Here is a 12,500-nt window from a genome sequence, read left to right on the forward strand (position 1 = left end):
AACAATAAAATAAAAATTCCCCACCTGGAGACGATTAAGAGAGTAAACTTCACTACCCCTTTGGGAAATCCCAACCCTTTGCATTTACCTACCCAGAAATACCTTAGCCAAATCCCTGATTTAACGTCCAACAAAAGACATCGCCCAAAGACTCTGGGGTATATGAGATCCCATGCCAGGACTGTGACCAATCTTACATCGGATTTACAGGTAAATCACTTCCCCAGAGATTAATACAACACAAACGGTCAGTTAGGTATGGACAACAGAACTCGGCTATTTTCAATCATATAAATGAACATAACCATAGAATAAACTGGAATATGTCACGTGTAATTTATAGCAGCAACTGCCGGTACAAGAGTCAAATGATGGAATCGGCCTTAATAAAAGAGAAGCAGGTAATGAACATCTCAAAAGGGAATTGGACATCGGACATCGTCGACGCAGTGTTCATTCAACCAACGCTTAAGAAGATTAAAGGAAGATTATCAGCGGGGGTGACCTAAATTGGCTTACTTGTGGACGAATCTCTTGGTATAATACCACCTTTTCTGTAAACTTTTCTCATTCATATACCTGAAGAGAGAGACAGCAGTCTCTGAAATATAGTACTTTTCTCTCTTACATTTTGGTGTTTTTATGGGCTCCTTTTATTAGATATATATATATATATATATATATATATATTATATATATATATATATATATATATATATATAATATATATTATATATATATATATATATATATATATATATATATATATACATAAATACGACCAAATAAATGTTGATATATTTTCACCAATGCACTAGGCTAACAACACTTCACTTATTTTCGTAGAATAATTATTCATGAAACAAAAAGACCTTTTAACCTGAGGTTGAAATATATTATTATAAACGAGTTTTTGACATATATACAGCACAAACAATTAACAACTATATAGAAGCACATCTCGGAGCCATCAGTATGTCATTTGTGAATCCTTCACAAGGTATTCAAGTCAAACATTAATTTTAATTTCATAAATTATTACAATGGATCTGCATTAGATTCCCATGCAGAAACCACTGTTCATCATCAAACGTAACTGAATTTCAAAAACCTTTTTCGAAAACCATTTTAAATAGGAAATATGAATCGAGAAACTTTATAATAACAAGAAAAGTCTTTTGGCTGCCGTTGTTGACACGATTCAACTCGGTTTGATAATATTTCGAATAAGGTCAATCACAAAAATTCTCACGACGACCCGAACGAAAAGCCATCTTAGAACTCTCTCTCTTTACCTGCTCGCCTCTAATTATGCTCTAATGGCTCGCCGTACTTCCCTCAAGACTGAGGAAGAAGAAAGAATGACCTCTTTTGCCGTTGTCTCCTGAACTGCAAGAAGTCAATTTGTCTCGACCGTCCTCCAGACTCATTTCCAAGAAGTGGCTTGTCGAGTGTACATTCTGTTTCAAGAGTGGCACGATAATTTTCAAGTATTCCCGAAATTATTCTGTCAGTAGATTTAACCCGATTCCAGGTCCTTCGAATGAAATCAGACGCCCTCTCGGCTATCATGATGATGGCAGCCATGGGATTGGCTGAAACTACAACTGGCATGACCGACGCGTCGACAACCCGAAGACCAGATACTCCTCGTACCCTGGAAGAAGAAGAAGAAGAAGAAGAATAAGAGGAAGAAGAAGAAGAAGAATAAAACGCTTTGATTATGAACCGCAATTTCGTGATATCTGTAATCAGTGGGAGTATTTCTAAGTCTCATGCTGACTTTCGTCTTAAAAACAAGTAACCACAAATAAGGAGACTGTTAGGTAAAACTATATACTTCTTTTTCTGAATGTGGCATCGATTGGCTTTGAATAAGTGTGTATGACATTTAATCATGCTCATTGCAAAATCTGTGTAATTTACACATTATTTCCCAAATGAAACGTTTCTGGTGAAGTTGTATTATTAAAATCACGAGGAGGAGTACTACGATAGTTTGAAACTCTAGTTTTTCGTAATTTCTAATTATTGGAATTGTCAGGGGGATGCACTTGGAGTTGATATTATCCAGCTTAATACTCTGAAAAGGGAAAATTATCTGAACCTCCTTTCTTGTTTAAGTAATCTGTAAGTTGATATCTCGTTGATGATCCAGCTGAGGATAAATGCCTGATTCGGCCTCTGGCAACTACCATTGAGGTTAACACGGCAAAAACTAGTATACATTAATTTTCGACTAGTCAATACATTTTGGGTTGATATTATGACATGTATTTGCAAAACTACCGTGAATTAGCAAAAACACTCTTGTTTAGACTTATTGGTCATTTGTGTAAAATCATAACTCCATTTATTAGCTGAAACTACTGGGGAAATTCCAAATGCAACGACAGAGAGCCCAGTACTTTTGTGCAGTTTTTGCACATCTTCGGGGAACAAGGATGTGTTGAAAATACACGAAAGTACTTGGCACACTGTCGTTTCATTTTGAACTTCCCCAGTTGCCTCAGCTAATGAACAAAATCACGTGTTTTTGTGATCTCTTATTACAACTCCATTTATATCATGAAATGTCACCATATTAAGTTTCCAAGAAGCAACTGAACTTACCTAAGAAACTGATCTACGACTCCATATGGATCAGATGCTGGGCCCATCTTGCACGAACCAGCAAAATGGTAGAAGGTTGACGCCATGTTCAGAATGAAGCAGGCCCAATATGGCTTCGATCCAAATCGATGCTCCTTGCAGCCTTCAAGTGGCTGTCCAGAATATAATAATAATAATGATAATAATTATAATAATAATGATAATAGTATTTTATTGAAAATGATGGCTTTATCAGTCGCGTTTATTTTGTATAGAATTTTCTCTATTCTTATTACTGACTTTTCTTCTGTACTCAAGTTGGCCATTAAAGCGCTAAGGGAATTCGTGTAAAAAACGTGGTATTTGTTAAATTGAATATATTATACTGCATTTTCGTATAATATATTCAGTTTGACAAATACCACGTTTTTGACATGAATCCCCTTAGCGTTTTAATAACGAACTTGAGTACAGAAAAAAAAGTCAGTAATAAGAAGAAAAGAGAAACTTCTATACAAAATAAACGCGGCTGAAATTTTAATTGAACCTGTATTAATGAAAGTGTTCTTCCAGCAAATAATAATAATAAAACAATTAGAACAACATGAGAAAGAGCAGGCGTGTTGTATATGTGCACCCTTTTCTATTTGGTTTTTGTTTGTGATTCTATAAATTCTACTTCACACTGCGTCATGTCATGTCGCTATAAATCTTCAGTAATAGATTCACTTGTGCTACCTGGAAGAAGAATAATTTCAATTGAATGGAACCAGAATACTTCCAAGGTCGCTTTTACAGAAGCCGGAGCTGATCAGTACCAAAGACTTTGGATTGCTTATGCAGAGGCAAATACAGGAGAGACTGAGAAGGGATGGTCACTTATTTCAGTATGTACGAAGTTTTACAAAGATAGAATGGGGGAAAAACGCTTTCGAGATACGTTTCGGTGCATTCTGCGCATACAATACTGTAATAACAATGATCAATGAATCTTACCTCTGTATATAGTTTTGCCCCTAAATGCTTGCTGAATGGAGGACTCTTGCCAATTTTAATAGCCATTTCGATACCTAAAAAAAAAAAATAGTAAATGAAAGCCAGAGACTTTTTAATAATATTTCGCTTATCGTCAGTTCTAAAGAAATACTACTGAACCTAAGTAGTTAGTCTTATATTTATCTGAGTAAAGCCTACAAAATGGCAAAGTCAATCTACTTTTTTTTCCCCATGAAATGCCAGAAAATCAATGATACTATGTAACAGAAAATTTTAAGCACTATGTAATATCTATTTTTCCAGTAATAAAAAATAAGAACGCATGCGGCTAAGAACTGACCTCTAATAAGAGTGTCGATGTCCTCTGGGCTGGAGAAGTATTTTGGATCAATGACAGGAAGGTCAAACGGGTCCTTTGACCTCAAGTGAATGGTTCCGCGACTTTTAGGTCTCAGGAGGTAGGGCATTATAGTCATGCTTTGTCGACCAGTGATAGGACCGTAATAACCCAAATATTTCTGTAGAGAGAAACTGAAATATTGAGGATTTCTGGACAATATTAGAGGCTGACATTTTCTGAGCTGATTATAAAGAGATGTTTTATACCTAGGGAAAAGATGCACAAGGATGGCTTTCCTAGTTCTTTACGTTATTGATAGTGGCAAAATCTGATAAAAAAAAGGGGTTCATTAAAAGTTTACGCCAAAGTAACAGGAAAGAGAGCAGCTCTAACCAGGGGAATAGTAGCCAAGAAAATGCGGCCAAAAATGTTGACTTCTTGCTAACCCTTTATAAGGAATTACCGAATGATACTTGTTTAAAATGTGCAGACTCGCTAAATAATGCGGTTTCCTGTGAAACATACAATTGGAAAGAACAATACTGAAGAGTCGGACAAATATTACCTGTGTAATTATGAAACAATTTTTATATCAATTGGTGAACTGTAAAACATGACTTAAGGTTGTTTGCAGAATCCATTTGGCCCTAAGCTGCACAAGGTTTTTAGCCTTTTACTTAATCTCAGTTCCAGCTTTATTTCATCTCTCTTGCTGTCCATCACATTTAACTTTTACTTCTTAGTGCAACTGTATTGTTAATCCCAGTTCCCCCTCTAGATAGATCCCTGTCCTTCATCCCCTTTATGTTTGGATCCCTTTGTCTTGCTGTCAAAATTTAAGTATATCTTAGTTTAACCAGACCACTGAGCTGATTAACAGCTCTCCTAGGGCTACCCCGAAGGATTAGATATTTTTACGTGGCTAGGAACCAACTGGTTACCTAGCAATGGGACCTGCAGCTTATTGTGGGATCCGAACCACATTATATTGAGAAATGAATTTCTAATCACCAGAAACAAATTCCTTTGATTCCACGTTGGCAGAGCAGGGAATCGAATTCGGGGTTACCGAATCTGTCAAACTACTCAACAGTCTTATGCGCTGAATGGCTAAAAGGGCCCCATTTCATGGCGCTTGACAGATCTGGCAACCTGAATTTCAGAAATGATTTAGTCAGTATCAGTGCAAGATAACGATCTCCTAATATGACAGTTATCAAGATTTCCACTAGTCTGTGAAATCTGTATCTTCAGAACCTTTAGAAGAAGGTAACATTCATTTCGAAAAATCGCACCACAGATATCTATGATTTCATAATTATTGGAGGTCAGACTTAGGATTTAGCAGTCTCATACAACTCAAAAACTTGATTCATTAATTCCCCATTGAGTTAAAGAATTGTCTTCCCGGACATTTTTCTCCTTTCCTAAGAGTTCTGGGCTTTTGCAAAGCAGTGAACTTCATTCTTCTTAACACTCCACGGCTTATTGGAGGTCAGACTTAGGATTTAGCAGTCTCATACAACTCAAAAACTTGAGTCATTAATTCCCCATTGAGTTAAAGAATTGTCTTCCCGTACATTTTTCTCCTTTCCTAAGAGTTCTGGGCTTTTGCAAAGCAGTGAACTTCATTCTTCTTAACATCACGATTATGAGTTTTCCGAATTGTTTGTTATACCTTTAATGAATTTAGATACATTTAGATGTACTCAAGCTTATTTTTTGTAAAGATATACAAAGGAGTTGGTTCTGGTTCATCTGTCGCAAAAAAGGAGATGCCTGTACTCATAGAGAGTCAAGGTATATGAAAGCTGTTGCGTTCTCGGCAATGCGTTAAATTAAGACCTCATCGTATTAAAGGTTTCTTTTTTTTCTGCTCATTACCATTCATTTGCATTGCCGAATAAAATACTGTATACGGTACATGTATAAAATAATAAGAAACTAAATGTGGTTAGGATGTTTTCGACATCCCTCTTGGCTCAGGGCCGTAATTATTCTCAGGAGCAGGAGAGATAAACATATATTGAGTAATAAAGCCCAAACAGCCTCCTCCCTCCAGAAGAACAAAGAACAATTTTCTCTCTCTCTCTCTCTCTCTCTCTCTCTCTCTCTCTCTCTCTCTCTCTCTTTCAACTTTTTCAGAAGTTCTGAAAGCAGCAAACTACATTATAATATGATAAAAAAAAATTGAAACCCATGTACTTTATTTGTTTCACCACATCTCTGAATGTGCATGTGCGCGAATATTTGCATTTTTGTCACCAATCAACTGTATGGCAACATGTTAAGGACACTTCCTACATAAAAGGTTACAGTAAGATTCTATTGATAGTTTAAAGCGTAAGGCTCAGGAAGATGTAAAAGATTACACTATCATCACATACAAAGTATGTGACGATATTGTAATCTAAATAAAGTGATATTGAAGAGGGCCCACTTGAGGATAAAATAAATTTATTATTGCATGTTCAAGTGAACTCTCGAACATATAGTGTTTCCCTAGATACATGACATGGTTTTTGGTAAGTGAGAAGTGGAATTAGGCTCATTTTAGACATGCCATCAGATGAACTACTGTCTTCTTTGTAATAAAACATATAGCTTGCTTGGTTTATATTTTGTTCAGAATCATGTTAAGTTATCAGAACAACAGGTTGCCTTATTATGTGTGTTTTTGTAGCAGACGACAGCTAATTGAGTGCATATATTCAATTGTATAAAAAAAAGACTCTATCTAACCTAAGAAATGTCCTTGAACGAATACAAATTGCCTTACCTAACATTGTGTTTACCAGTTAGTTCTGAGACTTCATTTAATTGCAAAGGAACATCCATCTCGAAAATGCTTCCTTACTTCACAGATTACATTTTGCTAATGACAGCAAAAGTCGACTTACTTTAGGATCAATCCCTAAGGCAGCAGATGCGAGAATCCCTTCTTGAGCCAAGCCAGCGGATACCATGTACAGCTGAACGTCTGGCCAGGAAGGATCTCCGCCACTTGATAAGCTCTCCCAGGCGTGTCCGTACTCTCCCAGGGGCGTTGTGTAAATTCCTGCTTGGCAGAGGTCAGCAAAAAAAAAAAAACAAAAAAAAAAAAAAAAAAAAAAAAATCAGAATGCTGAAGGCTTTATATTTGTTTCAGTTACCGGGGTTAAACAGTGGTAATTGTTTATTCTAATATAGCGTTTATTTGGGAAAAACTCTCTATCGCGAGAGTATATATGATGTTCTAAGAGGAACATTGCGTTTATTAGTGACGATTGTCTTCTGGATTAAAACGCTAAAGTAACAAAATTAAAAAGAATGAATCTGAACTCTATGCCAGACATTTGAGCCACAAGTACTCTTATTATTATTAGTCAGGAGTTAAGGCTACTAGGGTGATTATAGGCATTTATTACCTAATGAATGAGTGGTCAAATTGAGATGAGGGAGAATTCTCCTATATAGCGAGAGAAAGAAAGAAATATGAACTCAGTGCTGGCAAATGAAATGGAAGATTCAAAACAACCAAGGAACGAAAGCTGACCTCTCCTGTGGTGGATGTACTGACTCACGACATTGAAATTTGCTACGTTCCGGATCTCGTTTGGAACTCCCGGCTTCAGGGTCCACGTCAGTCCGTACAGACAAGTATGGTCTTGGAGATTCTGACCTACCCCGGGCAAGTCAACCAAGACGTCCACCTGTCGAGAAAAAAAGGCGTAAGTAAATATATATATATATATATATATATATATATATATATATATATATATATATATATATATATATATATATATGAATAACTTGATCACGAAGTATATAAAACGTGATGCTATGTATAAATAAAGGTTTTTTGCCACGAAGGAAAAAAAATGAAAAAGCGAGATAGCCAAGTACTTTCGGTCCTGTTCGGACCCTTTACTGAGGCAAACTCGTTTGCCTCAGCAAAGGGTCCGAACAGGACCGAAAGTACTTGGCTATCTCACTTTTTCATTTTTTCCTTCGTGGCAAAAAACCTTTATTTATATATATATATATATATATATATATATATATATATATATATATATATATATATATCGAGCTACAATGTCCTTTAATATCTAATTCGCTTTACCTCGGAATTAATATATTTTCATATATGCTTAACCGAAGGGGAATTTTTTCTCGATAATAGACTTGCCTGGATCGGGGCGCGAACCCAAGATCCTTTCAAATCCAGGAACGTCAGTGAAGCTTTTACCTGGGTTCGCGCCCCGATCCAGGCAAGTCTATTATCGAGAAAAAATTCCCCTTCGGTTAAGCATATATGAAAATATATTAATTCCGAGGTATAGCGAATTAGATATTAAAGGACATTGTAGCTCGATATATGTATATGAATCACGGAAAAGTGATATGACATATATATATATATATATATATATATATATATTATATATATATATATATATATACATATATATATATAAATGTATATCTAATGTATGTATGTATAATTGTATGCATATATATGCATACATATACGCACACACACATACACACACTCACACACACACACACACACACATATATATATATATATATATATAATATATATATATATATAGTATATATATATATATATATATATATATATATTTGTATATGTATATATATACATATATATATATACATATCATATATATACTATATATATATATATATATATATATATATATATATATGCTTGCAAACCTAATAAAAGAAGGTTTTTTTATTGTGAATTGTGATGAATCAAATAGCGCAAATACTTTGAAAGAAAGATGGACAGTCGAACTATTAAATGCGGTTATAAGTATCTAGTATAGTACAACCTGGATATATCATTACTTCCATTCAAATTTCGGTTTTAATACAGAGAGAGAGAGAGAGAGAGAGAGAGAGAGAGAGAGAGAGAGAGACGCAGTTAGGAATGGCATGCGTACTTTGATATACAAGGTTCCTTACCTTTGAAAAGGTAACGTTCAGGCCTCTACTTACTTATCAATTTTTTGGGAGCTGTTACAAGTCCAATCCAAACTTTCAACGTTGGAAAATAAGACATATTTCCCGAAAATGCCAGGAGAGAAGATATTTCGGGCGAAATTTTACCGAAAGACGTAATTTAAAGATTTCTTGCTCCTTAATTCGCTAGGTAATTTGTACAAAACTGAATAACTGAATCTGTTGTAATATCACAGTTCAGGCGAGTAAGATGGAACCAGCTATATTGATTATAACAATTAAATATTTAGCGCCCTTTTAATAGTGAAAAATACATGGCAGAAGAAGGTTTTTATGAGCACATTCTATGTTGCCTCTCCCTAGTCTGTTTAATTTTTTTATTATTATTTTCCTGCTGTCTTTCTGTTGTATCGTATATCTATCTATCTATCTATCTATCTATCTATCTATATATATATATATATATATATATATATATATATATATATATATGTGTGTGTGTGTGTGTGTGTGTGTGTGTGTGTGTGTGTGTGTATACATAGAAACAGAGGGAAAAATTAGTTTTCCAGCGTAAAAGGAAATTATGAGTCACCAAAGACATTTTTCAAGGTTGCTTCTGGAAAAGGAAAAGGAAGAGACCATTCCAATTTCCAGCACTCACCCCGTGCTGATGCAAATGATCCTTCGGTCCCAGACCGGACAACATGAGGAGTTTAGGCGAAGCCAAGGCTCCCGCTGACAGGATGATCTCTTTGCTTGCAATTGCTGTTGATACCTGAAAAAAATCATAATAGGCTTCATATAAACATATAAACAATTTTTATGTTCATGAAGGTAAATGGTTTCCACTTTCGTTAGACGGAAGGAATATAAAATCTAGGCCAAGCTTCAAGAGCTGGGACCTATGAGGTAATTTAATGCTGAAAGGGGAATTGTGGGTAAGAAAATTTTAAAGGTTTAATTAACATTAGGAAAACATCGCTCTTGAACTATGAACCCGTTGTTTGCAGTTACTGGAAAGTAATATGGAAGAAAGAGAATATGAATGGAGGTTCGGTAAAAGAAATGGAAGGAGTTGCAGCTAGGTGCAGAAAGGGTGCTTCAAAGAACGTAAAGTAATCCTATAGTGCACTGCTTGAGATGCAGTTACAGCACTATTCTGCTATGGGAAGTTTCTGAAGAAAGATTTGTTATATTCTTATTTTTTTCACTTAGTCGTCAAAGGGACACCGAATTCGAAATAGGAATGTTAGAATGAGTTGCGTGAAGATGGTTCTCCTACACGTACGTAACAGACAGTGAAAGGATTTAGGTTGGGACATGACCAAATGAGAAGGATAAACAGAGGAGGACGAGAGAAAAGTGACATATCGCACTGACAGATGACATGAAGATGAAGAAGGGGAAATTGAACTCCATGCTGCAAAAAGTACCCGTTAGCAACTCCATTTACTGTTAACAACGTCAAACCCCAGAGTGTGAGAATGAGGTCACCGCTGAATTTGGACCAGTTAAGATTTTATTGGTAACTGAAAATTGTCTCATTATGTTTCCCACGCCTAAATTACCCATGAAATATTAGCTGAATTAACCGAACCTAACCTGACCTAACCCAGGTGTATGGCAAAAGAAACCGGGGCTGGTGCAATACTAGTATGCATCTCGGGAATGTGCTTCCCGGAAAATGTATTTTTATTTGAAATTTCCCTGTTTGCTTAGTATTTGTTCAGAGGACTAAACGGGTATATTAAGGGGCAAGGAAAAAAACACAATAACTTTTACTTGGAAAGAAAGGAAGTCGATGTGATTCCCAAAATTAATATTCTCAGAAAGAAAGATTGATTTCTTGTGGTGTGCAATACTGAGTTGTCAATTATTTCTCAAATAGCAAAAAATTAAAAGATGCACATGGAACAGGACTGTAGTAATGATAGTTATAAGAAATAATAGGAGATAGGGTAGCGTAAAAACAGAGAGAACTGAGCTTTAGTGTGTGAGCCAGAATTTGATCAACAAAACCTTAGTCACAGGAAGTTGGACCATAACACCATCGCAATTAAAATCTTAAGACCGTCATAAAATCTTTGACTTGTGACCTCGTACCAGACTTACTCAGCTTCTATCGATAATGGAGCTCCACCTTCAGGAGGAGGTATTAACATGTTAAATTATTGACTCCGCCTGGAAGAGGAGGAATTAACTAATATTTTACAGACTTTGTTAATAATGATTCCCAAGACAAGATAATCGGTCTCCCCCTTTTATGTGATAATTATAATTGTGAAACTTGCATCTCAGATGAAAAGTGTCAGAGCTTTGCACCATTTAAACAATATAGCTGAGAAATGTTTTCTTGAAGAAAAAATGATAAAAAATGTCTTTCATATGGAGACTCATGTCGTATTTTGTAAGAGAGAAAATAATGACCCTAAACTTTCATTTTCTATGAAAAATTAATAATATTACTTGATTAAAAAATGCTGCAACTTCTGATGTCTCGATTTCTGAAGAATTATTTCAGTTCTGAAACGATTAGACAAAGGAATTCCTCCTTTAATACAGACAACAGCTATCGTGCCAGACCTGCCGGACTACGAGTATGTGTATTAAACCTGTGATGAAAATAATAAAGTTATGAACCTTCATAAAAAAGAAAAAAAAGAACCAGCCTAATGTATGTATAATTTTGTGACTGAAACCTGACCAATATCCGATGGTTCTCAAGGAACAATTATTTATACTGCGCGATTGAAAGATACTGCAACTTGGTATTTTTCGATCTTTCAAAATTTCTGTCAGTTTTGGAATAGAAAATAAAATAGAAAATACCACAGCTATTACGAGATACTTGTTAGACTACACTATGAAACATAAAATGAAAAAAAGTTAAGACCTTTATGAAATACACACACACATAATCCAGCCTGTAAGATACTGAAATCATTCGTTCTTTGTACGGCCGTAAGCGTGCTAAGCCGGTCAAAATACGGGCGCCCATAATGTATAGTCTGTACAGCGGTGTGGCGCTTCTGTTCTCTTCTTCTTCTTTTTCTTCTTCCCAGCTTTAACCCATTTTTAATTGGGGTCGCCGTTATGAATGATTCGTCTCCATCAATTTCTGTCCTGCACATCATTCTCATCAATACCTTTCCATAACATATCTTCCCCCTACACAATCACCACATCTCTTTCTTGTTCTTCCCTTCTTCATTCTACCCCGCACTTCCTTTTCCAATGTATGTCTTCCAACATGATGTTCCTCTCTTCGTAACAGGTGTCCATCATAGATATAAAGAGGAGAGATTGGACAGACAAGCGACGATCGCGTGCACGTAAGGAACCATTGTTATACGATAATTGTCGGAGATGGCATCGGCATCAACTGCGAAGACCAGCGGCAAAAGAGCCACTTCTGGTAGCCAATACTGGGTCATCAACTGTGTCAATTACAGGAACAAGTTCACAAAAGAACAGAGATCACATTCCAGAAGTAAGAGAACTTTTTTCATTCATGAGAATCTTTATGAATGTTGAAATAACCTTAAGTAAACAAATGTTAGATCGCAGTCAAATTCACTCCTGCTTTAATATCTAA

At 35.7% G+C, this 12,500-nt stretch overlaps 1 protein-coding gene across 1 annotated transcript in view; it reads right to left on the reverse strand.

The window, feature by feature from the left end:
- Positions 1 to 873: 873 nt before the first annotated feature.
- The window catches only part of LOC135216133 (glucose dehydrogenase [FAD, quinone]-like), a 67,522-nt gene continuing 55,895 nt past the window's right edge, over positions 874 to 12,500 (reverse strand). The window contains exons 8-14 of the mRNA XM_064251212.1: positions 9,567 to 9,680; positions 7,464 to 7,620; positions 6,829 to 6,986; positions 3,929 to 4,106; positions 3,589 to 3,662; positions 2,614 to 2,765; positions 874 to 1,657 (exon numbers count right to left, since the gene is read on the reverse strand). Of these exons, the coding sequence (XP_064107282.1) occupies positions 1,339 to 1,657; positions 2,614 to 2,765; positions 3,589 to 3,662; positions 3,929 to 4,106; positions 6,829 to 6,986; positions 7,464 to 7,620; positions 9,567 to 9,680 (1,152 nt within the window). The 3' untranslated portion in view covers positions 874 to 1,338. The remainder of the gene's footprint in view (positions 1,658 to 2,613; positions 2,766 to 3,588; positions 3,663 to 3,928; positions 4,107 to 6,828; positions 6,987 to 7,463; positions 7,621 to 9,566; positions 9,681 to 12,500) is intronic.

This window comes from Macrobrachium nipponense, chromosome 6 (assembly GCF_015104395.2).
Source record: "Macrobrachium nipponense isolate FS-2020 chromosome 6, ASM1510439v2, whole genome shotgun sequence".
Lineage (NCBI taxonomy): Eukaryota > Metazoa > Arthropoda > Malacostraca > Decapoda > Palaemonidae > Macrobrachium > Macrobrachium nipponense.